Genomic DNA, 27,806 nt, shown 5'->3' on the forward strand with positions numbered 1-27,806 from the left:
ACTTTACAACAAAACTTCAAATGTTATTTTGCTATTATTAGCATTAGATTTTTCAAGTAATTCTTAGTATGAATATAGCAGATGATATTTTTATTGACAATAGGTAAGTTTGATTGCATTTACTTCCATCAAGCAGAACATCATAATATTAAACTCAAGGTATTAAAACTGGAAGTTCTCCACAAGAGAAGTCCTATCTATTTTCAGTATACTAAGAAATGTATTTCTTAGACTATTTTATATTAACAGAGTTTATTCAATAACAAGTACTTTTATTTTTTTAAGCATCTAATATTTCACATATAAAATAGTGTGTATGCTTGCAGCACAATAGCTGTTGGGTTGTGCAGTGTAAAGGGCACTTCAAAATTATTGTGCTTGTATTAGCACTGGACAACATAAATGATATGCAAAACCTGTCTGCTACTGTTGAGCAAGTAGTACCTTAGACTTTATTTCATATTACCATGCTGCACAAATGAGAAAAAAGATTCTTTAGCATTTCTGCTCCTGTAAATTGTTTGAGACAACATTTTCAAGTTAATAAAAGAACACAAGACAGAGAGCCCACGATAATATTTAAGTCAAAAGAACATATGGAAAAGAAACTAAATTAATATAACACTGTGTCATAGGTTAGCAAGCATAGTCCCGGAAGGGACGTCCTTGCTAAGGGGTGCTTACAGTTTCCTCTGGGAACTGATAGAACCTATCAGCTGGCCAGTTTGAATATGGACAATTCTCTAAGCCACTTAAAGTTGTGATCACCTCTGTGATCCACATTTAAGAATAGGCAAACTCCCCCTCCAAGCTCTCTCTCGTTTCCGGCGCTGGGACAGGTGGCTGCGGGGCCCGAGCAGGGCCCCAGTGGGCCCGGCCAGGCCCTGCTTGGGCCAGGCCGGGCCGGGCCACGGCCATCCTGAAGCCATGGACCTGTTCCAGCCATGGAACCCCCCCCCACTGCCTTGCCGTGGGCAGCCGGAGCGGCTCGGCTCTCCCCCCTCTCCACTGCGATAAGAAAAATTCAACATTCCAGCTGCAAAGCTGCAAGGCCGAGGTGAGATTAACCCTTTTTATTGCTGTGAAGAGCTGAAAACCTGAGGGAAGAGAGAGAGGAGATGCTTAAAGCTGAAATTCTCTTGTGAAGCTATGATATATCAGAGTATCCTGTTGTAATTTCATGAAGATATGGGGGGTGGAGTGTTCAACTCGTGAGCAGAAGCACCTGCGTTGAGATAGGCAGATGCTGACGCAGCTGTAATTTCATGAGAAGTTTGGACAGGGAGAGATGAACCAGATGAGGACTTTTGCTCCAAACGGGAAAGGAGAAAACCTCAGTCCCTAGAGATGAACCAGATGAGGACTTTTGCTCCAAATGGGAAAGGAGAAAACCTCAGTTCCTAGAGATGCTCCCAGAGATAGTCCTAAAGATGAAGATGATGAAGACCCTTTGCTCCCAGGGAAGGAGAAGGGCCTCTGTTTTTGTTTCTGAACGGCTCGACCTTAAAATTGTACCCCAAAAAACTTCAAGAGTGGACCCTCGAAAGCAGTTGCGGGAAAAGCTGCAAGTCGGGGGAAAGGACTCACACGCAGGCAGAGAGACTCCTCTTCCTAAATGGACTGAACAATATTTGGAAGTGGGCAGCTGTCTCGTTGTGATAATGTTTTCATAGCATGAGCAAGAAGAGACTTCTCTTTCTAAATGGACTGAACAAGGTTGTTATGGAAGTGGTAAACAGACTGAACATCTTAAGGGTTGTCTTTGAACATTGTCAGTGGGAGAAGGGAGGAAGGTGGGGGAAGGAGGAGAGTTCTGAAGGTGGTATAATTTTTTTTTCTTCTTTTAGGTCTGTTAATAAACTTCTTTATATTCTTTCAAGTTTGGTGCCTGTTTTGCATTTCTCCTAATTCTTATCTCACAGCAGATAAACAGTAATGAGTATTTTGGACCAAACCACTACACACTGATTCAACTGCTGTAGCCCTGAGAAAGACTGGAAAGTTAACAATCCTGTTTAGTCCTAAATAACTCAGATGACTCTATCACGTAGCACAGGAAAAAAAAAAAAAGTTGCATTTATTTATACCTGTTTTAGCTTAATGACTTCTTTAGGCATGCATGGGTTACAGCGACAAGCAGAAATCTTTCATTGTTGAGAAACTTGCTGAAGTGGACAAATGCCTGGCAGACTGTGCTGAAAACTTCTTGCAGCTGATGAGTCTCTGTGCCCTTATGATGCAGCAGCTCACACAGAACATCTGACTCCTCCAGAAACACTTTGTTCCATGGGTGGCTGGGACTCTGAGAGCAGGGAGCCATGTACTTTTGTACCCTTTTTTTGCAATAAAAGAATTGCTCAGCAATTGGAAAACCTTATGCTGGAGTATTTGAGTCAATATTTTTAGACTGGCGACTCATTTCAAAAATTCTTGATTGCACCTTCAGCGAAATCATGGAAGTCACTCCTCAGTGTTAACCGGAATGGAAGATACTTCCAGTAATCAACACAAGAGTTTAGCACTTACCTTTGAGAAGAGCAATAAAGTTCTGACTTACAGTTACATTTATACATGCAAATATGGTGATAAGATTTGTTTGAGTTTTACACAATGATAACTCAGTGAATGGATTTAGAATTGCAGGAAGGAAATTTTAGTGGCAGGATATGATTTTGGAGGACATATAGCTTCTACCATTCAACACATTGCATTCTCTAAGTTTTTCATTTCTTTCAGGCTTGACTTGACCTCTGAATTTCTTGTTCCTCATTGTAGCAGTGATTTTTCTGTTTTCCTTTGTTTTAATAATGGCAATCTTAAAAAGACCCAAAACCCATTGTTTCATTTTAAAATGTTTGGAACTGTGCCTTATCATGAGTATGATTGGTACTATTACACCGTTTCCTATTTAGCAGAATTTACCATTACAAAGACTATGAGAATTATTCATTCTACCTTTCTAGAAATTTCCTTTACTGCACAGTCTCTGTTGCATTACCCACTTTGTCTTCTCAGTAGCAACGACAGCACTCGTGTCGTTCCTCTGGTGTGCAGCATAATGTACATCACTGACAGAAGGATTTTGCTACAAAACATAAAGTTTCCTTTCTGAGTTTTGCTCCTTCACTTCTCTGTGTTGAAAAAATCCTACCCTCCCTTTTTGCTGTTGAAGCCCTTCAGTTATCTGCAGTCCATTATCCTGTCTCCCTTTTCTCATCTCTTATCCAAGCTAAGCATATGTTCTTTTAATCTTTCCTTACAACTTGGAATTCCTAGACCCAAGACAGTTTCTCTTGCTTTTCTGTAAGCTTCCTCTAATTTTTTGATATTTATCTCATGACATGATGCCCAGGACAAAATTCTGTTTTAGAAGTGTCATATTCTCAACATCCAGTTATATGCAGAGGTCCAATAATTTCAAGCCACAGCACATGATTATTCTGCTAATGAAAATTTCTTTGGGCTTTCAGGTAGTCTCATCACGCCTAGAATCTCATTTGTATTCTCGCAGTCCCTTACTCCTTTTGCCACTCCTGCTTTAATGCTTCTTTCATTTATTTAATTATATATGTTTTGGAATTACAAAAAATCTTAACTGATCACAAAACCCAATTGAATTCTCTTGGTTTTCATGTTCCTAATGTTTTTAGGCTAAAAACATTTATTCTGATATGATGGGTGGTATTTAAATATCCCAAGTTTTCATGAGCTCTTGACTTTTATTTACCTGCAGTTTAATATTTAAATAAAACTTAAAGTGAATGCAGTTATACAGTTTAAGGTCATATACACAAATAGTGATCTATCACATTACAGAAAATTGTTATTTCATCCATCACCTTTCTTTGCAATACTTTTCTTAAAAAAAGCCACTGTTCCAAGTCACTAGGTACTAGAGTAAGCAATGTGCTTTACATCAGCAAAGTGTGAGTTGAGACAAGTTGAAGTATTTTTGTAAAGCTCCTCTATCACCAGGTTATTTCTCCCTCTCAAATGAAAAAAAAAAAAAAAAAAAAGGAATTTTTGAGGAAATGTTTATTGAGCACAAAAGCACAATGATCAGAAGCCATTAACCTTCAAATGCCTAATTTTGGTTGTGCTGATTTTATATTGCCACTGCCTTTTTTTATCTTGAGGATACTCCTTGCAATGAGATCCCAAGTAATTTAAAAAGAAAAAGAGGAATTACTTAAGCCTATATATTCTGAAGTCTTATCTAGTCTTAGCTCTGAAGATCTTGGCCAATAGATCTGATATTTTGTATGATCTTCACTTAGAGGAGAGAAATTACGAGGATAATTATCCTTGGAACATAAGCTTTAACTTTACCTTATTGTTCCCATTTCTTCCCATGATCTTTCTCATTCAAAGCAGAAAAAGTCTGGTTTTCTGTAAATTCTTTTATTCCCTTAATCATTTAAGGTTCATAGTCAAAAGTAGCTAATTTGCAAATATTACAAATAATACATATTGCTCATTTTCTCCATATCAACAGAACTACTTCCAATAGCAATTCACTCAAAGAAGTCAGTCTTAAACCTTCCAAGTGAGTAATATTAAACCAAATTCAAACACCAAAATACAGCAATAATTCAGCTTGGACTGAGAAAGCTGCCTTTACTTCAGTTGATTGAGTTGCTGAAATTGAGACTTGCATCACAAACATTGCCTCAAATGTCTTCAGGGTGACAGACACAGTCTGAGGGCTGCAGGCACCTCCTCCTCCCACCACTGACCATTCACAGGGGCATTCCACAGTGACTGGGCAAGGATAAAGTTCTTAGGGGAGATCAGAAGGGACTGGCAACCCAACTGAAGTGAGTTTAGACTTAAGGAGAGCACAGCCCTTCAAGATAATACAGAAAGGGAGGATTTTTCCTCTTTCCAATTTGATTCAGTACAGGGAAAGGTATTAAGTAAATACTTGAAGCTGGAAAAAATAATGTGGAAAAGCAGAGTTGAGAGCATACTTTCTCTTAGAAATAATACTTCTTTTTATCCTATTACATCAAGAATTTTATTATATAAAAAAAAGGTTTATTCCAGTTCTTGGTTTGACAAATTTTAGTCAAAGTAATAACGTGCTTTCTAAAGTTGGATTGATAGCCAAATCATTCAGATTGTACACAGAAAATTTATGATTTTTGTTTTCTTAGATTCACCATCAGGCTGGGCTTAAGGTACAACTTCACAATAGCATTTCAAATACAGGTGAGAACATTTATGCTGGAATACAACGGGTGATGTGGGACAACTCTATCAAAAATTAAAATTGAAGGAATGTCCCCCTCTCTATTACTTTTGTTTTGTTTTCTTCTTTTAGGGGGCAACTTTTTAGGGTTGCAACTACTGATCACTATTTATTTTACAATAAAACAATAGGTAAAGCCAGTGATTAGATGTTAAATGTGTTAATGCTCACTGCATTTTATGATTCTTTTTCATTTTCATGCCAATTCCAATTGAATAATGAGCTTTAGTCCTTCAGAGTTTTTCTGTATGCATTCTGTTGCTGCAGGAGTAAGTTTGGACTGAGTACCTTCAGCACAACAGCATCTATAGGGACATGATCCATGTTTCCTTTCCCTGCTTGCTATACAAACTGGTTTTTGCTGCAACTTTCAGCAGTTTGGGCAGGTCAGAGCCCTTCTTATGTTTACCATCACTGCAGCTTATCTATTGCCTGTTTCAGCACTCTTTAAGATTAATCCTTGAGTTTTACTTCTGGCATTTGGCCTTAATCCTCACAGTGTAGCTTTAAAGCAGTCTTCTCTTCCTCTAAAACACACACTTTTATATGTCTTACCTTGCTCATTTCCTGGCTTAAATTACACCATCATAATATCAAGAACAAGGTTTAAGAACTGCATAGTCCTTTTCAGATATTCAGAGTTTAGCCATGTTACCAAGGGCTCCATCTTTTCATCCTTCAGGTCTGGTATCAGAAAGAAAACTTCTGGAAACAAATATTTTTTCTCCAGATTCATAAATCCCCTCATGTCTCTCACCAGCAGTGAGATGGCAGAGCTACACAAGACTGTTCCTGCTTGCATTCTTGCTTTTTAGGAGGTATGGGTGTTTACGGGCAAAGTGTGAGTCTGCCCAATTTTTTTAAGACTTTCAGACCTTTCAGCCTAAAATGATGTCAAAGTAGCTTGTCTGAGACACGGAGGGATGCAGCTGTCAGCACTTAACACTGGGGTGCCTCTGGACTAGGAGTGCACAAGAGAGCACTTAGATATGACTCAGCTTTCACCATATCAACATTGTGCAACTGAAATTTTTCTGGTACCTCTTGATACCCTACAAGTTTTACTTTCTCTGTGTTTATGACATCCTCTTCAGAAGATGATCTGAGAGTGCTGGGAACAGCTGGTGAAATCCCCACTAAGGGCCAATGCATTGGCACACAGATGCATACCTTGTGTTCTGTTTAAGCATCAACCAAAAAAAAAAGAAAAAAAAAGGAAAAAAAAAAGAAGATGGTAAATATGGTGTAAGTTGTTGCATGCTCTGATATGATTCCTCTGTTTGTTGCATTGTGTCACTGCTGCTGTCAATATCAGGACGGAACAACAAAGAAAGACTTTGACAGGGTTTATAAACTTTTGGTGATGATGAACCCCCACTGCTGTCAAGACAGTGTTTCCTGTGATAGACAGGAGAAGTCTTCCCCTCCACGTTCTTAAGACCAAAAAATAATTCCCAAGTCCTAAGCTTCACAGCCTCCTTAGCATCCTGCCACATCCCATCCCTTCTGAGCATGTTGTCACACAGGTTTCTCCAGAAGCACAGGACAGCTGTCCAGTTCTTTTATTCATGGTATAACAGTCTGAAGCAACTACAGTTGTCTGCTCGATGGCTCAGAGTTCCTGTTATCCTCACAAGGATGACCTGCTGTCACTCATGTATTCAATAGCACTCCACCCTTGTTGTCCTCCTCTCTTTGCAAGCAGATGAGCCCTCTACCATGAGACTGTTCTGTGAGAGCTCATGAGGGACACGCAGCCTCACCGTCTAGCCAGGGTGAATGTCCATAATTCTTGGAGCTCCTAAGAAGCCAGTGTGGACTCTGGGTGAGTCTTACAGGCCTGAATCTTATAATTTTATAAAAAAAATATTTCCATTCTGTCTCTTCTATCCTACATGGTGTGCAAATCCAGCTAAAAAGCAGTTTTCTTAAGAAAACTCAGACAGTGTTAGCAAAGATATATACTTCCACACTCTCCCTGCCTTCAAGAATAATATAATATGGAATACGCTTCTCTGCTGGGAAGAATATTCAGGGAGACATATAAGTCAAAATTTCTTCCCTGGAAGTAAATATGAACTATATCAATGTCTTGTGCTGAGAGCTGCCAGGCAGGCCTGTTCAGGGGCTTCTGAAAAATAATACTGCTTTGTCCTATGTCAACAAGTAAGTTCTCCCTAACTTTTCAAGGAAGGAAATGCCTCTTAGGATGAGTGCACTTATCCATGGTCTGGCTTGCAGGCACTCTGAGAAGTCAAATAAACCAACCTCAGTTGTTCCAAACTGCTAGACCATGACTGGAAGATTTAGACAGCTGTCCTAATACCAGTATTTCGACAGTGTTCCTCTGTGTATCCCAATCTAACAAGAAATGTCAGGCTTTATGTCACAGATATCTGGATTTATCTCTGGAAAGTTACCAGTTTTTCTGGTTAGCGACATTTTTCCCATTTCTTCTCTTCTTCAAAGCATTTTTTCCACATTAAGGACAGAGCTCACGCTATGCTGTTGGCCTTAGAAAAAGATTAGCTGTTGCTGTCCTATTTACAAAAAATCTCACACTGCGCATCAGTGTGTGAAAGAGTGTTTTTTTCCTAGAAAAGGAAACTATGTTTTCTTAGGGACTTTGCCAAAAGTAACTTCCCCTTGGGATGTCACAAAAAATTCCATTTCAAGACCAGATAGATGGGGTCCCATTCACTATTTTCTTAAGCTTTATAGACTTACTGAAGTATCTGGGTGCAATTCTGGGTCCAGAAGACCTTCCTGTAAGAGGATTTTCTTCTAGGTATGTTTTCTTGGGTACTCTACATGGAGAACCAATCAAAGGAGGAAGAATGGATGCTTGTTTGCATCTTTTCCTGTAAATTTATATGTTTTAGGAAATACATCTCCAGTAATTCCTCCTATACCTCTCCCTTCTCTAGTCTAAATGAATATGTAAATTCTTAAAATGAGAGGAGCTGAAACAACAGTCTTTTACATGCCTAATTTAAGCTTAGGTGCAGCACATGGAGAGAGAAGGAAGGGATGTCTTTAAAGATAATGCCAAAAGTAAAATAAATAAATAAAAGTACTAACAATTCTAAGGTGATGGCATAGTAATTTTCACACTGTGAACACAGCGAAGGTGAAGGCAATGAATTTGGAAGAACTGACACAGTTCTGTTTTTATCAAACTGTTCAATTCCCATTTCCACAGAAGGCACGAGGAATTCTGCCATAAGTGTCAGCAGGAGCAGTGCCAGTCTTGCAGTGCTTGCTGTGAACCTTGATCCTGTTGATGCTTATGTTTAGGAATGGGCATGAAGTTTTTTTACTGGGGCTGTTCATGAAGTTAATCACCTGTGTGAATGCTTCCAGACAATCAGACTCTAATCCTACAAATATTCATGCTTGAACTTCACTTCAAACACAACAGTGGTCATACTTAATATGTTTTCTGTAGTTTCAAGGCCTCCTGGTGAAGGAGGCCATCACCTACACTGTGCTTTGAATTAAGGCCTGTACTTTCCTCCCTGGTTCATACTGTGCTATGCAGGGTACTCAGGCAAAGTTAATCTTCCTAAGGGGAAATAAAAGCCAAGTTACTTTCTTATACTTTGAACTCATTTATTTGTGGGTTGCTGTGTATTTAATTTTGAAAGAAATTCTAATTTATTAAACATGCAAAGCCTGACAGAGTAATTTTGCTGCTCCTGAGAGAGTATCTCAGGGTAATGATATTTCTAATAAATGGCTTATATTTTTTTTATAATTTTAATGTCAAGCAAATTTTGAACAAAGAAATTGAAATTACAAATATTGGTAGACAATAATATCATATTCAAGAAAATGTGCCTGCTCAACTGTGTAAAAAGATACATTCTGCCTTTAGCAAGCCATTTCTGAGGCTTTTCAATTAAAGCTGTAAACTGGTAATGATGCCTGTCAATTGATGAAATAACCTATTTCATCTACAGATAGAAATTTTGTTGTGATTTTGATTGAACAAAATGTCTCAAAACAAGCACATCACCTTATTTGTGGCTTTTTTACTCTTCAAGTCTTACCAGAGGTATTGGCAATCTTAGCACCAAGCAGAAATATTTTCTCTGGGAATATGACATATACCCCTTTCTACCATTGCTTCCTTCTACAGAAGTAAACATAGTGTTTATCATTCCATTCCCTATATATTAAATACATAAATAACTCTAATTAGAGACAGAAATAGCAGCTTTTATTCTTATTCTCACTGGTTTACATGAAATGAGGTGTCATAGGAGTGGTTCTCTAGGTTTTATGATCTTCTAAATGTACTTGTTGAGTGCCATTTTGTTCTTATTACCTACTGCTCATGAAAGGCTTTCTCAATTTCATCCTGCCTAGTTTTTGAGAAACACTATCAAGGTATGAAGAGACTAACAATGAAAAGGAAATTAGTAGCTGGCGGCAATTGCATAAGAAAGAATATTGTTCTGTTGTGACTACAAACAGTAGCATCAAATGTGAATATAGACTTTCAAATTAATTAGCATTTAAGGGAAATGGGTTTGGGATAGTTATCACATTGCTTTTAAGCAGCTATGTTTACAAGTACACTTTCGCTTTATATTTCTTGCTAAAGAAAAATAAGAAATAAGTAGACATTTCTAGTTTTAAATCTCTCCTGTGTTCATACTTCTTGACAAATAAAGGCTCAGGAAAACAAAACAAAACAAAAAAACCCAAACCAATTGTTTTTTCCCTGTTCCTCACAGGTACAGAGCCTATTCTTCACAAAGGCAAAGTGCTCTTTATTGATCCTATATATGTGTAGTAATAAGCATACTCTTCTCCATCTCCCTTGCTGCTACTCTGCCAAAATCCTTTAGCACACCTTTTTGAGAGCCAGAGAGGCTAGTCCAGCCCACTGCAGTTACTAATGGATGTAAAGAGTCCGGACCTGGCACACTCTTCATCACCATTCATACATCACATACCCTATTTCACATACCTTTTCTCTTTTTCCCTCTAACCCTATGCTGTGCTTTCCAAAGTGGCTGGTATAAGTAATCAGGGTCACAGAAGATGTGCATCAGCTTCTTGGGACTTCAAGGTTTTCAAATAATCTGAACACCAGAAGTACTAAATCTTTTATTATATCCCATTTCCCCCAGAGCACTCCCACTTGGCAAAAAAAGAAATAAACAAATCATTCTTTATTGTCTTCTTCCTGCAAGGATGGTAATAGCTGTGAAGAGAAAAATAACAAAACTTGAGGCAGCTACACTGCTGCTATGATAAATGAGTAATCTTTGCACATTTGCATCTACTTTCTTTAATATTTTTCACATACAGATACTTCATCGATTGGAAGAATGATGTGGACAGCTACTTTACAATAGATGCTACTGAAGGAACCATTGCTACTAATGAATTACTGGACAGAGAAAGCATAGCACAATACAATTTCTCTATAATTGCAAGTAAAGTTAGTAAGTATGACACAAACTAAATTAATATGCTAATGTGGTATTTTTCTCAGAATGTAATGCTCAGGTATAAATATAATGTGAAGACTGCTTGAATTGCCAAGAGTTTATTTAAGAAGGTTCAACAAAAATAATTTTCCCAGACTCATTGTGAGGATAAGTGTGATGTTCCATCAGCCCTGTATAGTAAGGTTTTGCTAGCAGACCTCATGTAAGAACAGTTCCCTCAGAAGCTGAAAACCATTTTGTCAGCATGGAGAACATGAGGAGCTGTATGGATGCTTTCCAGTTCTGATTTCTGATTTTGTAATTCACTTCATAAGGAATTAGGTTAGTCAAATAACAGGTTTTTTATTGTGCTTTTTGAAGGCAGAAAAATTTAAAGAGTCATTTGATACTCAGATAAAAAGTGCATTAAAATTAAGTTGGGATTTAATGCCCTAAATGAACTAATCTCTGTGCTGCGTCTCTGCTCTTGTGTTTGCCCAAAATTTTATGCCTAACACCTTCTTTTCTTTTCCTGTGTGATTTGCAGTGGAATAATTTAATTTCTTGTCTTTATGTCTTCTGCATAGCCTTTTTTTCATAAGAAGTCCCTTCTTCCACTCTATTAGGTACCAGCAACTTGCTTCATTGCTGTCTGTCTGTGTGGCATTTCGCATTCATGGTCTTGTCAAACTGTAACTCTCATAGGTATATCTCACCCTTTGAATACAAGTCTTTTGGTCACTTAGCAGTTGTGCAAAGACCAAAGAATTCTTTCTGTTGACATCAACAGGCTGTGGAAGAGGATCCTGCTGTATTTCTTATTCATTCTATGTTGTTTATGTGTCAGAAAATTCAAATTTCTGTAACAAAGAACAGGTTTTCCTAAATGTATTTATTGGCTGAGTCTTCAAAAGTTAATACATGCTACTAACAGGAAGAGGGAGATTTGGGAAGCAGAGAAGGTATATATTCTTTCAGGTTAAAAAAAAAAAAATCTCAGTTGTAGTTATCTCAAAAAGAACCACAGGTTCACCCCTTGGAACCTGAACGTATAAAGAGAACACTAACTGAACACTTGAATTTTATCCATAGATTGGAAAAGACATACACTAACAGAGAAGCCTAAACTGTCAGAAGTGATTGAGCTCATGGAGATATATATGCAGGTGTATATTCAGAGAAAATCCAGCAGAACCGTAATTTTTTTCCAGATAAACTGAAAGGCAGGTAGATGCAGAAAGAAGGTCTCATCATGGTCTATGTTTCAGTAAAGCTTAACTATTTCGACTTAGTGGTGGACAAAGGACATTTGGGATTTGTGAATTCTTTTCCTGCAGCAAGGAAGCAGTTTTATTAGACTTGATTTAAATCTGTTTATTATTCCCAAGGGTAATTAAAGATGTCTACCCTGAAGTTTATTTGTCTGTGCACATATATATATGAGTACCATATTTAAGCAGAGTGGTAGCAAGTAGTATATATTTTGAAATCCCCAATTTTATCAATTGCCATGTTAAGAATCTGCACCTAAAATATATCTGTGATTCATTGCAGCATACCCCAAAATGTTTATACATTGACCATTATCTACAGCATTAACAACAATTGCCACGTCTTTATTATACCAGTAACTGGCAAAATTTGGGAGGATTTGAGGTGTAGTAACTGTCAAAACATTATGTGCTGTTGTCTGACCAAGAGCATAGAAATAAAGGCTGAGGATTGAGGGATGACACACTGCACAAAACCAAAAAATAATGGTTAAAGAGAAAGAAAAAAACCCAGCATTTGAAGAAAAAGACTGAGGGGAAATTGCTCTATTTGAAGAATTATTGATACAAAAAATTGCTGTCCAGTGCTGACATAGAAACTGAAATTGTCATCCCTTATCACGGAACAAACACACTGAGCAGTGCCTTGACATATACATGACTAGGTAAGGAAGGCAGCCCAGTGTTAAAATTAGCTGCACAAAATTTCTTCAGCATAGGACAAACAATATTGTTATTGAAGTATTTTCACTTCCTGGTGACCTTATCTCTCTATAAGGATATATATATAATATATCCTTATAAAATAAGAATAAATAAGTAGACTCATAACTAGTAGCAGCCAGATTATGTTATTTAAGAACTTTATTGCTAAAATTTAGTTTTCTCAGTGTGAGAGAATAACAACAACAACCCCTCCCACACTTTTTAGGCACATCCTAATCGTCATTCTGTAAACTATTTTTTCTTGAATTGTCCCTAAATGGACATGTTTTTAAGCAGGAGGTGGATGATAGTCCTGCAGACATGCTCATGATAAGACAGGTATGAAGGAAGCTGAATGCAGAACATCCCTAACCCATTCATAGAAATAAAGTTTGGGTTTTACATAGAACAAAACGCATGAGCATGTGGGTGATGTTTCAGACTGTTTTCCCCCGTTTCACTTCCCAACTAGTCTGTACTTCTCTTCATTACCTGACTATATTTCATTGTAGTTTGTTGTTTTGTTTTTTAATTCTTAAAATAAATCAACACCATAGTAGCCTTCATGGCTGCTGTTTCTGAACATTTTTGATGCCACATAACCTATCCAAACCAATATATTAAGCACGGCTCATGTTAATTTCAAGAGTAGTCCCTTGCCCTTGCTAATTCTCAGCACATACATGTGAATTTTCCACAACCAGTTATTGCCCCAGGCCAAAACTGTGCCAAGAGCATAAAGGCATAAAAAAAGAGAATAATGGCATAAAAAAACCAGTCCAGTGTTCAAAAGGTTCCTCCATGAGCTGCCTAATTAGCTGGTATGGAAGTGGCTTTTCCATCCAACAAAAGACGAGCTAGATAAAATGCGTAAGATCTTATTTCTGCTTTCCCGTCCTCAAAGCATAAATTAAGGGTAAGAAAAAAATAATAATCCTTCCTGTTCAAATCATCTTCCCAACTCACCTATGTCTAGGCCCAAATTTTGAGAATGTTAAAGAAAACTCACCTTAAATCTCAAAATGGAGTTAATCTTCTCTTGCATACCATAACTAGGATTAAGGAATCACCAGTTCTCCTCAATAGTCAGCATCTATTTTCTCAGGTATCTTGGGTTTTCACAAGCTCATTATTCAAAGAATGTTTTATGCTTTCTACTGTTGTAATATCTTTGAACCATTAAGATGTTAACAAATTATGGTAATCAAGCAAAAAAAGGAAGCAGGATGGTCACTGTTTTACAGAAAAGAACAAGGGAAGATGAAGTGAACTAATTAATTAAGTTGATGAAATAAAGTTAATGAAGTTAATTAATTTTCCTATATCTTACAGGCAGAATTGAAACATGAAATCAGCTTCTTAATTTCTATGTTCATGATTTAACCAGTTAGTCTTCTCATTTATGTAAACTGGGTTTAAAAGACATAAGCAGAGGTTTTTAGTGACTCACTCACTGATAGCAGCATGTACGTCACTATTGTGTTCACAGGGTTCCAAAAGACTTGATTTTAAGAGAAACAGCAACCAAAAACCAAACAAAATGGAGGTCAAGCCAGCAAAGTAGTATTTTAAATGCAATTCTTCATGCTTGTTCACATCAAGTATTACAGGTCTTCGTTACTATTTATCAATTCAAAGCTGTACACGATCTTCTTGCATTCTTCATTTCTATACACAAGTAGTTAAGCTGATGTCAGCGCAAAGCAGAAAGACAATCATATAGACAAAATGAAAACCTGAAATAGGTCCATCTTAGGCTTTGGTAATTCTGTTTACTTTCATATTTGACTTTTCCAGACCATTTATGCAAGGTAAAATTCTACTTGGCTGAAATACTTAGGAAGAGAAGATTTTGTCCTCTAATATATCTTTCAAATAACCACAGAGAAAAAATCACAGACCATCTGTGAGAAATAAATCATAAGTATACTTGTATTCATGTATATTTCCAGAGCATGCTATCCTGTTGTGATTTTGAGGAGGGGCAAACTATCAAATCTTTTTGTTCATTTAAAAAATATAAACCACATACTACATAAACTGTTTCAAAAAGCAGAAAAATGTCATTTATATAACATACTTCACAAAAATAGGATCTAAAAGACTTCTTAAAGAAACTATTGTGTCTAACAGAAATTATCAAAATAGGCTATTTCCATGTACATGCTGCATAAATTTTGAATACATTCATTGTTTTATTGAATGAAATATTGAACAATAAAGGAAATGAACGCGTATGCCTGTACTTTGGTGGTGATGCATTAACTACTAATGTGCTTGAAGAATGTCTCATATGAACCCCTGTTACTCAGTGTTGTACCTTAAAATAAACACAGACAGGAAAAAAAAGCAAAACTAAAGCAAAACCTGAGTTACTCCATGTGAGTTGATGTGTCCTTTCCGTTGAGTACTGCTAGGTTTTAAGTCAGATTGTTTCTCCCAGTAGCTGTGTGAACTTGACCTGTTCAAGGATTTTCTGATCTCTCTATAGAGGTCCTGCCCTCTACAGAATAAAATAACTTCTTAGTATTTTTGTTTCCTTTTATAAAAAGGAACCAATGCAACTGTGAACAAGTGATCTAGATTTCTTCCAGCTCTTCAGGCATCTAAAGAATCAGTGCCTAAATCCTAGTTGCTAGACCACACAGTGTCTTCATTGCTACTTCACAATGCCTTCCTCCACAGAGACATTCTGCAAGTAGGGATGATGCTGAATTGGAAATGAACAAGGATTCAGAGATGTTATTATATACGTTCTCTGTTAAATAAATATATTCATGGGTAGGGACTAAAAATATGTGGTTTTGGTAGTGAATTTTTGTGTTCTTCTAAATTCCAAGCTGTGTTTATAGCATGGTCAGTTTATCTACTACTTGAAAATAGGTGAAATGAAGTTATTCTTGCAGCTAGCCCTGTGTAACTAGGAAATCATTGGGGAAACCTTTGGTTTTGACAGAGGACTCCTGAAACTACTACTGCATTTAGTAGTTCCTAAGAATAAGGAAGAAATCATGCAAATTTTTTACAGGGACAACATGAAGAGACTTCGTCCCTTGCTGTGTTAGTTATAAACAAAAGAAATGCCAAGGATTACATGAACTGCAAAGCAAGTGCCTAATGCAAATATTTGAAGGGTCCATTGAGGGCCATGAAGATGATCAGAGGGCTGAAGCATGTCTCCTCTGAAGATAGGCTGAGAGAATTGGGCTTGTGCAGCCTAGAGAAGAGAACACTCTGGGATGACCTAACTGTGGCCTTCCAGTACCTGAAGGGAGCTTACAAGAAAGCTGACCTTTTGACAGCAGCGTGTAGTGACAAGACAAGAAGGGATGGCTTCAAACTGAAAGAGAGTAGATTTGGATTGGATATGAGGAAGAAATTCGTTACAGTCAGGGTGCTGTGGCACTGGAATGGGTTGCCCAGAGGAATTGTGGGTGCCCAATCCCTGGAAGTGTTCAAGGCCAAGTTGGAAGGGGCTTCGAGCAATCTGGTCTAATGGAAGGTGTCTCTGCATGTGGCAGGGGGCTTGGAACTTGATGATCTTTAAAGTTCCTTCCTACCCAAGGCATTCTGTGATTCTATGATTTATTCCTGAGGATTCAAAACAAGCCCTCTTGTACTTAAACATGCCCCCATGTTGTCATTCCTAAACCAGCCTGATTTATAGCATAGATTTCTTGAGTGGTTAACTGTTTCTGCCACTCATCTTAAGTGAAAAATGATAAAAATAATTATACTTCTGACTCACAAACTATACTATTTTTCATGTATTTGTTATCTTGCAGGAGGTTTCAGCATAAAGTAAAAGATAATATTGTCTGCTTTGTATTGGAATAGTGTCTCTGTTTTTGTCAGACTTTGCATTTGCAAATAAACTTGTTTTTAAAATGCATCTAGTGACTGATGAAGATTATCTGTAGAGGATGGACAGCGGAAAGAAACATGATATATACTGTTGTTGAACACTTCTTTTGCACAAAAGTATTTGCTGCCTGCAAACTCTTTTGCAGTTAAGGAAATACCTTTTACAACATGGCCAAATACTTGAATGCTAGTTGTGCATGTTTCACTGCTAAATTTAACACTCACTCTGGCTGGCCTTCAGCAAGATTTTTTTCTTTCATATCTTTCTGTCTTGCTTTCTCCATCTTCTAAATTGGTATGCTCTGCTTGCCTCCTTAATATCTTGAAGATGCAGACAATGACTAGGAAATAAATATTGATTTTCTGCATTTAGTTGTGGAAAACATAATTCAGTTTTAATCATTGGAAGTGTTTTCCACAGGCTTATTGAAAAGTGATCTGAGAAAAGTTTGCATCTTTAATAACAGGTACAACTTCACTTTTTTTCCTTTTTATGCTCTGATAATCACACTAATTGATTCTTTAACCCATGAAGAGTAATGGATCAAAGTCTGGTAGAAATTGATAAGCTTGATTCTGTTTTCTTCTTAGTTCAAATCAGAAATAAATGGAAGTCAAGGGCTTTTGGGAGTCACAGTACTGAGATCACAAGTTTATGACAGCTTTTGGAGACTGGTGATGACAACAAATATAATGCTTTTCTTCTGAAATTATTTATAGGTAATCCACTATTAACCAGCAAAGTCAATGTTATAATAAATGTTCTGGATGTCAACGAGTTTCCTCCTGAAATTTCAGTTCCATATGAGACATCTGTATGTGAGAATGCCAAGCCAGGACAGGTATTTCAAGTTTGTAATGCTTGCTCTTTTGTTTTTTCTTTCCTTACTATTTAAAGCAGTAGAAATTTCTGGGTTTAAAATGACATCATGGTCAGTATTCTGCAGAAATATTCAACTGATAGAAATCACTAGCATTTTAATACAAGCAATAAATATTAAATACCATGAATATAGGGTAAATCTTTCTGATTTTCATCAGATGTGTCAAAACAAGACCTTCTGATTTCTCTGGTGCTTATAGAATTCAGACTTCTTGCCTCCTCTGCCCAGTGTATTAAGGGAATGGCAGTTATCCAGCAGGATTTCACTTTCAATAGATTCATTTGGTGTTCACTTTGCACTTCTACAAGTGAACTGACTTCAGAATTAATCTGGTTTCAGGTGATACAGACCATCACTGCAGCAGACAAAGATTTGTCACCAGCTGGGCAAAGGTTTTCCTTCAAACTGTCATCTGAGGCTTCCAACAAACCAAATTTCACAGTCCATGACTACAGAAGTAAGTTGGTTACCCATATCTCTCTTTCAGAGCAGCAGACTGTGGTTACAATGACAAATATATTTACTTTGAATTACAGTTGTGTCTACAGACCTAAATTTTCTATTTGACATTTCTAATTGCTAAACTCTCTGGGACCTATATTAATATAAATTCAGGTCTTGCACCTTTTCTTATTTTTAGGGGCAGGAATTGTCAGAACACCAAAGGCTGAGATTTCCCTACAGGCCTTCAAAAACACTGCTACCTGTTTTATTTTCTTCCTTTTATCATTCAGTATCTCAGGAAGAATCCATATGCCAATGCAGGTATACCTTTAAACAAGGCACTATTGCTGTCTTGTTTAAATACTATGATTTTGCTAACCATTTTCTAAGTACCCAGATACTGTGCTTTCTTGAGGATGTATAGTCCTGCAGAAGAGTGAGTTCTAAATATGGACAGTGCTGCTGAAGTACAACACCCTTAATAATTTGGAGATTTATACAATTGACATCCCTGATTTTTCTTCAAATTTTTGTCATAACTGAATACCTTTTTTTTTTCTTATTAACTTGACCTCTTTTGTTAGATGGCAAAGAACAAACCAAGACAAAAAAAAAATCAATCTTTTTTTCCTACTGTAAGCATCTTCAAGGATGTAGTCTTGTGAACAGACACAGCTAAAACATAATAAACTGCCATAAATTTTCACCACTGTAACAACTACTGTAATCAAATAAGAGAAAAAGAAGTATTTCAGCTATTAGAGGATCTTTAAATAACTGTGATAAACTTTTAATATAAAAGGATTTAAATTACACTTCAAAGAAAGAACACCCAAGAACATCCAACAAAGTTCAAAAACATTCAGATGTTCAAGTTATAAGTATCACTATTAAAAAAAAAAAGTATATAGTTCTTAATTTTTTAATTGCTGTTTTCAATTTAAATTTGAGATTACCTCGATTGTGAGGTAAAGGTTCCTTTCTTGAGAATTAAGTGATCTAAACCCTTAAAAGTGCTAGAAATGAATAATACACCAATTGAAATAAAATTGGAAAAGCCTTTTTATTTACCCTTTTAAAAAATGTACTTAAAATTGTATATATGGCCCACATTATTTTTGAAGCCATGCACCATTGACACTATTGATATAGCTATGTAATAGGAACTTAAAGCCAACAACATAAGCTAACTATTATTCCTGAAGAAACTTCAGGAAGAAATAAATTTGAAAAAATAAACTGCGCTTATTTTCTCTTTCTGTATAGCTCTCCTGTGAAACTGATGCAATGAAAATGGTTTATTCCAAAACTTACTGGTGACTTCTATCTTAGTGTGTCATAGATTGTTAAAGTTAAAAAGATTGAACAGATGAGAGAAGAATTTCACTCAAGGATTTGTAAATAGAGTATATAATGAGACAATTCATAATATTGCAGACATGAATAACAGTATCTTAAAAAAACCAAAACTATGTAGATCAGAGGGCATTTTATCAGAGGGAATTCAATTTTCTTGAGACAGACAGCTCAATAAATATGAAGGTCAACTTTACAACAGATTCAAGTTCTCTTACATCTGTTCTTGGAAGGTTAGGGCGTTACTTGTCTCTGGAAGATATTTCAAGGCCCATATGGGTAATATCTTCACAATTACATAGTCTTAGAACATGAACACCATGTATTTCTAAATACCTTTGGTTTTTTTGGTAAAGATTTCTTTAAAGTAGGAGCTTTAATTTCTTTTTTCCCATCTGTTTCCTAAAATCTCCTTTAACTTCACCAAGATTTTTTTTTTTTAAATAATTACAAAATTTTGCTTTAAATAGAAGTCTTCTCAGGTAGTTTTAACAGATTTTATTAATCAAAGGAATCTAAACTTAATAAATCCATACAGTAATTACAGCTTTTGTAAAGTGTGCTTAGCATATGAGTGTGGTGAGGAAATTGTTCAAATATTATTAGATAATTAAATTTCCCTGTTTAAACTAGTAGTGGTGACACTGAGATGACTTTGGATCTCAGTAATCTGTTAATGAAGCTTCATGACTGTATAGAAACAAGTGCAATATTTTGGTAAAAAGTGGAAACGGCCAAGATACACACTTTTAAAAGCATTTCTTAACACTTAGAAAAAAAAAAGAAAAAAAAAGGAAAAAGTATGCTATTTGTTACAATGTAAGGAAGAAAAAAAAAATCATAAAAACCTTTTTTCATTATCAGTGATTTTAGAAAAAAATCTGCCCAAACAAAAACCTTTTTTTCAGTATCTTTTGCCTTTTGTAGGCCAAAAATGTGGAGGAAGTTCTGCTCTCTGAACAATTTAGAGGTATAATAAAACAACCTTATTATCACTCCAGAAACCTTTTAAAAACAAGTACCATTTTCTTTTAAGTTAGCAATTATGTTAGTAACAAGCAGGTACTTTGTGAAAGGAATGTCTTCTCTTTTTTGAGGACACAGTGCTGTTCACTGTGCTACAATTAATGCTTTTACATGCAAAGGTGCCATTTAACATTTTTAAATACATCAAAAAGCCCTAATCCCCGTGCTATTCTATACAACTAAAAATCATGGGTGGTCTGATACTTCAGCAGGTGTAACATAATTGTGGTGCACTCAAGGGAACCCAGGCCCCATACTTCAGAACATAACAAGGACTGGAGCAAGCAAGAAGTTCAAGGTTGCCTTTCAGTAGTACTGAGACCAATTTAGCATGTTAATAAAAGTGATGCCCTGGCAGAGCTGGAGTGCTTCCAAAGGGACTGCAGATCTCCATCTTTCTGCTCTGCTCGCCTCTGCTCTCTACAGGGCAGCTTCCATGTGGAGTACACTCCATTCCTCATGTAAGAGACAGAATTTCCTTTTCTCATGCATATCCTATAAATTAATTTATTGCCAACAGACTGAAGAACCAGAAGCTATCTTAGCTTCTCCAGGCTCGTCTGTGTAGAGTTCAAACACCTGCCTGCGTTCATATTCTCAAAAGAATTTCGAGTAATTGAATGGGTTCATAAAAAAGCAACAAAATTGTTCAAAATCAAGGAGTTAAGAGGTTGATCTTATTGATTCTTCTCAAAGAGGATGGAAAGTCATTTAGTTGCATTGTAAGCTATTAAAGTGATCTTTAGCATTGCAATTAGAAGAAAAAAGTAAAAGAATATAAATAATTCTAATCATTGAAATATGGAAAAATAATAGAAAAAAAGATTAAACTAAATGTCTTCAAATTAGTTCTTAGACTTTTTATATAGTGCAGGTGATTAATCATAGAGAGAAAGAAAAAGCTGAAAATGGAAGCTGGTTTGATGAAAACTATTTTGAGACATTTTTGCTTTTCAAAACTAAGTGTAACTGAACTTGACCTGTCCACGTTTGAGTTTGATAAAAAGGAGGTGTCTGAAGCATGTTTTTAGTCGTGTACCTTCGCGCTGGTGTCTAATCATAACATACATAATTTTGGATATTTAGGGTTCCTTCTTATTTTCCTTAATCAGAACTCCATACCAGTATTTGAGTGTGAAATTCAGAGCCCTTAATTCCTCTACCTAGTAACAAAACTCTAAGGCATGAAAGCCATTGCGTGACATCTCCTAAAAAATATAATAAAGAATATGGGTGAGATGGAAAAATGCTAACAACAGCAAGTCACCTTCATTCAGTTCTGTCATCTTATTAATTCCCTGCTAAATTAATTTTGGTTTTGCTTTTAATGTAATTCTTTTAATCTTTACATCATTCCCTTGCTACTTTGATTCAGGAAAAGCAGCAATAACTAACTCAGAAGAAATGACAAAATCTAGAAGTGGACTAATTGATGTAAACTCTACTGATTTTCAAGTACTCAGCTCATTTCTCTAGTTATTTTTAATGGGGAAGGAAAGCTAAAGTAATAGCACATTGTCCAGGTATATTACTTTGAATTTTTAAGGAAATTAATTAGTTGATAGAGACATGATTCTAAATCCATATGCAATCAAAATCCTTTGGACCACAGGCTTAGAATGTAAGGAGATAAGGAGAAAAGAAAAACTGAAAAGCTTTCTGAATTATACTTGTAATGTTTTGTTTGGGTTTTTTAAAATTATTATTATCTTCTTTGAAATTTCAGCTGGTTTAAAACCAGCTTTTTTTTTTTTTTTTATTTTCAACAACCAGCTTTGTTTTGTTTCAAAACAAGTTTACAAGAAAAGGAATATTGTTTAAGGCTCTGCAAAAAATAACGGTACCAGTCAGAATACAATGCCTTCTGTAATGACAAAGCAAGGCAATTACCTAATGCATGTCGTTCACCAAGTTTCAAATATGAAATAACAGAAATATGAAATAGAGGTGATACAAGCTACAATATGAAATGAAGTACACAATAAAAATCTGCTAATGACTGTCATGTTTTACAGACAACACAGCTGGGATTGAAACCAGGAGAAATGGCTACAGCAGAAGGCAGCAAGAGCTGTACTTCCTTCCAGTAGTAATAGAAGACAGCAGTTACCCTGTCCAGAGCAGCACAAGCACTTTGACTATCCGTGTTTGCAGATGTGATTCTGATGGCACCATCCAGTCCTGCAATGTGGAAGCAATCTTCTTACCAGTTGGCCTCAGCACAGGAGCACTGATTGCAATCTTGTTGTGTATTGTTATACTTCTAGGTTAGTTCTCATGAAACCCTGCAAAGTGCATTATTCTGATTATTCACTAGCTTCACCTAGTGTTTAACAAAAGCCATTGAAAATGTGTGGCAGTTTACTTCTAGAAAAATATCCCAAAGCACTGACCATGACCATGAATCTCCCAATCTATGCAATATCTCTTATTGCATGAAGAGAACCAGTGGAACTCAAATCATAATTTTTTTCTCTGAAATAGTTTTAAATATCTTTCTTGAAAGATTAAATTTTTAGATTATTACTAAGGTAATAAGTCCTTTTGACAGTAACAGCAGTAAGGACATATTAAGAGCCTTTATTTAATTCTTCATGGCCACTTGAGCAAAAGGAGAATGAAGAAATGAAAGAGGAGAAAATAATTGTAATGCAGATTGTTACTGGCCATATCCAAATAAAGCTTCACAGGAAGATTTTTTATTTCAGGCAGACATGGATTTCATAAGGTGGCATTGTTATCTGTTCTACCTTATATTTAAATACTGCCTTATTTACAGCATATCCACAGCAGTCAATACCCATGTGCATCTTATATGTAATATAGGCTTATCAACTGCTAATGAAATAAAAACAGCTTTATAGCTTATACATGCACAATATGGGCTGCAGAAATCACACTGAGTCTTACAGATGCTGGCCTATGCCTCTTTTCCATACTAGTAGGCTTCCAAGATCCCATGATGGTCTAATGCATACCCAAAACCAGCTGCTGACACAGAATATAACACGTGGATGCCTCTTTGCATCTAGATGATACAGTTGCCACTTAAGTAAATTACTAAGACTCAAGGTCACATAAATAGCTTCTGAGTAAGAGTGGATAAAAGTCAGGATTTCTGCTTTGTGTCAAAAAATTATTTTGTGAGAAATTTTTTTTTTTTTCAAATCAGAACAAGAATGGCAAATGGCCACACTTGTCATGGAGTAGCAGTTAATATTATGAATGCACTCATTCTGAAGAATTTAAAACAAAACCAAAAAATCTAAAATAACTTACATCCGTTTTTTTTTTTTTAAGCAAGAAGAATGCTGTCTCCTTTGCCACAATTCCAGTTAGAGCAGGATGGATACCCCACAACTTCTCTGGGCAACATGTTCCACTGCTTGACATCCTGGTGATAAAGAAGCTTTTTTCCTTACATTTTAATGGAATTTACTGCATTTCAATTTGTGCCCATTCCCTCTTGTCCTATGATAGGACACCCTTCAGAAAAGCCTGGCTCTATCTTTACTTCCATCCATCAGGTATTTATTCACATTGATAAGATCCCCCAAGCCTTCTCTTCTCCAGAATGAATGGACCTGGCCCTCTTAGCCTGTCCTTGTGCGGCAGATGTTCCAATCCCTTAGTCTTCTTTGTGGCTCTACATTACATTGGACTTACTCCAGGGAGTCCATGTTTGTCTTGTAATGAGGAGCCCAGAACTGGGCCCAGCAGTCCAAGTGTGCATAAGCAGAGCTGAGCAGCAATGATCCTCTCACTAGAACTGCTAACAATGTTCTCCTATGCAGCCCCAAATGCTGTTGATTTTCCTTGACACAATGGTACATTGATGGCTCATGGTGAACTTGTTGCCCACCAGGATCGCAAGGCCTCATCTATCAAGCTGCTTTCTGGTCAGTTGGCCAACAGCATCCACAGCGTGCAGTTACTCCTCTCCACGTGTGGGACTTGGAATTTCTGTTTGTTGAATATCATGGAGCTCCTTCTGTCCCACTCCCTCAGCCTGATGAGATCCCTTTAAATGGTGGCACAACTGCTCTTCTTTATTGCCTGAACACTTGCTGAGGGTGCTCTCAATCCCACAATTCAGGCTATTTATGAAAATATTAAACAAAAGTAGTCCCAGTATAAAATCCTGTGGTACTTTTTTAGTGACTGGCTTCCATCTGGCCTTTGAAATGTCACTCACAACCTTTACAGTCTGGCAGTTTGGCAGCTTTGCAATGCACCTCACCATCTGCTTGTATAGTCCACACTTTTTCAGGTTTTCTGAGAAGATTGTTATGAAAGTTAACATCAAAAGCTTTGCTAAAGTTAAGATAAAATTAATGCACTTTCTGCCTTCATTAACCACTCACCTCTTTGTAGAAGGCTATCAAGCGAGTTAAGCACAATTTCATCTTCATAAATCCATGCCTGCTAGTCTTATGCCCCTTCTTAGTTTCCAGAATTATTTTCTCCATCACTTCCCTCAGAATCAAGGTGAGACTGACTAGTTGGTAGTTCCCTAGCTTATTCTTCTTGCCCTACTTGAAGATAGGAGTGAGACTTGCTCCAGTCCTCAGAAACCTCTCCGAGTTCCCATGACCTTTCAAAAATTATCACAAATAGCCTCACAATGATAGCAGCCACCTTCCTCATCATTCATGGTGTATCTCACCATATCACATGTACTTGTGTGTCCAGTTTGTTTAAGCATTCCCTAACCTGATCCTCTTCCACCAAGAATAATTCTTGCTTGTTCCAGACTTACCCTCTTGTCTCAGAGACCTGGAATTACTGAAGGACAACTTTACCAAAAAAAGACAGAGGCAAAGAAGCTGCTGACTAGGTTGGCTTTTTCCATGTCACTTGGCAACAGTTCCTCTGCCCCATTCAGCAGTGGGCACACATTTACTCTACCTTTCTACCTTTTTTTTCTGTCTTGTACAAGCCCATCTTGCTGCCCTTCATGTCCCTTGTGAGACAGCACCACAGGTGCTTTGTCTTTCCTAACCACATTCCTGCGTGTTCAGACTGTCACTGTATATTCCTCCTGGCTCACCTCTCTGCTTTCAATTCTTAGATGCCTCTTCTTTTACAGCTGAGTTTAGTCAAGAGCTTCTTATTCATCAGTGCAGGCCTCCTGGTGCCTTTTCTTGATTTCCTGCTCCTCAGGTTGGACCACTATTGAGTTTGGAGGAGGTGATACTTGAAAATCAACCAGCTCTCCTGGACCCCTCTTCTCTCCAGAACCTTATAACATGTGATTTTTCGATGCAGATCCCTGAAGAGGCCAAAGTACATTGTATAAAAAGCTTTAGTAGGGTTATTTTTTCTGTATTTCAAAAATTCCAAATTCAAAATTGTTTATTTATTATTCAAAATTCCAAATTATTTTTTTCTTTAATACTTTGTGTGTTGATTTTTTTGGTTTAGGGTTTTATTCTTGTCTTCAAAGTGTAAATTTAGGGTTCTTTTCTCTATTTTGCTATGGAAGATATTTAAAAAAAAAAATCACATCTGTATCTCTCTCAACTAAAAACCTGAAGTCCTGTTGAATTCTATTTGTTTGCAAAGCAAACCAGCAGGAAAATTATTTGGTACTTTCTTCAGCAGTACAGCAAGCACTTAGGAAAGTTAGACTCATATATCAAAAAGCAAATGATTTTTCATTGGCTTGAGCACTGCTAAGCGCTGCTCTTTTCTAAGGACAAAAGTCCCTTTGATTGCCTGTGGCTTTCAAAGAAAGATATAACGATGTGTCATCAGAGTATTAAATTATTTCTGTGCATGTCTTAACTTCAGTTGTCTCTCATTACAGTCATTGTGGTCCTGTATGTAGCACTACGGAGGCAGAAGAAAAAGGACACCCTGATGACCTCTAAAGAAGACATCAGAGATAATGTTATCCATTATGATGATGAAGGAGGTGGAGAAGAGGACACCCAGGCTTTTGACATAGGTGCCCTGAGGAATCCCAAAGTGATTGAAGATAACAAAATACGCAGGGACATAAAACCAGACACCTTGCGTTTTCCGCGCCACAGACCACCAGCGGAAGATAACACAGACATAAGAGATTTCATTAATCACAGGCTGCAGGAAAATGATGTAGATCCATCTGCTCCCCCTTATGACTCCTTGGCAACCTATGCTTATGAAGGAAACGGATCTGTAGCAGAGTCTCTCAGCTCTATAGACTCCCTCACTACAGAGGCAGATCAGGATTATGACTATCTGAGTGACTGGGGACCTCGCTTTAAGATCTTGGCAGACATGTTTGGAGAAGAAGAAAGTTATAACCCTGACAAAGTCACTTAAGTACAACCACAACAGTGAAATAAAAAGAAAAGCAAACCAACAAGAAATTTAAAAGATAAACCGAAGCTTTATATAGGACACAATTACTTTGATTATAAAAGACAGCAATTGTTTCCAGCAAGTTACAACATTTCTCATACCGTCAGTTTTGGTTTGATTTGCGAAAGAATGATAAATCCTGTAACATACACAGGTTTTCGTTGTTGTTATTTTGTTACTCTGGAATTACACTGAGACAAGCTCAGGCCTACAAGGTGCAGTTTACTGACCTGACTTAGAAAGAAGGTAGCTTTCTGGCATCATGGTGGAAGAGTGGTAGCTTTTTCGTAATTCCACTAAAGTGCCTATTGAAACTTTTATCATTTAAGTGGTAAACTGTCTGCTGTGATGGTGTTACAAAACTGAATGGTAAATCAGACACGAACTCTAAGACAAGAAGCAATAGCAACATGCTGACTTCTTTTAGAAAAAAATGGAGATCACTTCCTGGAGTATCTAATGACTAGAACTATGGGGGAGGAGGGTGTTGTGTACATTGTGTTTGGGGGTTATGTTTGTTGTCTTTTTTTTTTAAAGAAAACAGTATGTCAAGACATCACATTTCCTCTTCCAAAGTTTCACTGAAAATTTTAATTTGAAATGCTGTTGCTCACTCTGAAGATGTAAAGCCCAAATTAAAAAGGAAAAGAGCATATATCAATGAATATTTAAAATGTTCATACAAATTATGACATTTTTCCAAAATAATAAAAAGATGAAAGCAGCTATTCCTTTATGTGAAGGAAATTTCCCTTGGCTCTCCCTCTTCTTTTGAAATGAGACTATTGTTACAATGTAAAAGCGGAAAGGGTTTTTAAAAACTATTATTGTATTTTTAGTACCAAGACACCTTTTCCCTTGTAAGTATCACTAAAGAAGTACATGTAAAGAACTCCACACCACTTTTCTTTGCAATTAGATTGTTACTGTGTAGGCATCATATGCATATATATTATAAATATAGTCATTTTTCCATTGATCATCTGCTACAGTTCAGCATATCACTGTATTTCACTGCCACACCCACAGCAAACATTTTAGAAAACCTTTTGAGGTTGGACACTTTATTAATTTTGATCTTGACAAAATTTAAACAGAGGCAGAATAAAAATATAAACCAGCACATTTGTCCACTCTTTATGTACATACCCATGCCTAGATGCAGCTGTGCAGACGGCAGAAGTTCAGACGTGCACAAGGCATTATGCCTTGG

The 27,806-nt window shown here is 36.7% G+C and overlaps 1 protein-coding gene across 3 annotated transcripts in view; it reads left to right on the plus strand.

Annotated features, from left to right (window-relative positions):
• The window catches only part of LOC104689844 (cadherin-12), a 228,632-nt gene extending 201,288 nt beyond the window's left edge, over positions 1-27,344 (plus strand). For 2 of the 3 annotated variants that reach the window (XM_019286292.3, XM_019286294.3), the window contains 5 exons: positions 10,574-10,710; positions 17,256-17,377; positions 17,759-17,876; positions 22,261-22,512; positions 26,055-27,344. In XM_019286292.3, the coding sequence (XP_019141837.1) occupies positions 10,574-10,710; positions 17,256-17,377; positions 17,759-17,876; positions 22,261-22,512; positions 26,055-26,554 (1,129 nt within the window). In that variant the 3' untranslated portion in view covers positions 26,555-27,344. Of the gene's footprint in view, positions 1-10,573; positions 10,711-17,255; positions 17,378-17,758; positions 17,877-18,059; positions 18,185-22,260; positions 22,513-26,054 lie in introns of all 3 variants that reach the window. The other variant, XR_002045599.2, reaches the window with a different exon arrangement.
• The last annotated feature ends 462 nt before the right edge of the window (positions 27,345-27,806 follow it).

The sequence above is a fragment of the Corvus cornix genome, chromosome 2, assembly GCF_000738735.6.
Source record: "Corvus cornix cornix isolate S_Up_H32 chromosome 2, ASM73873v5, whole genome shotgun sequence".
NCBI lineage: Eukaryota > Metazoa > Chordata > Aves > Passeriformes > Corvidae > Corvus > Corvus cornix.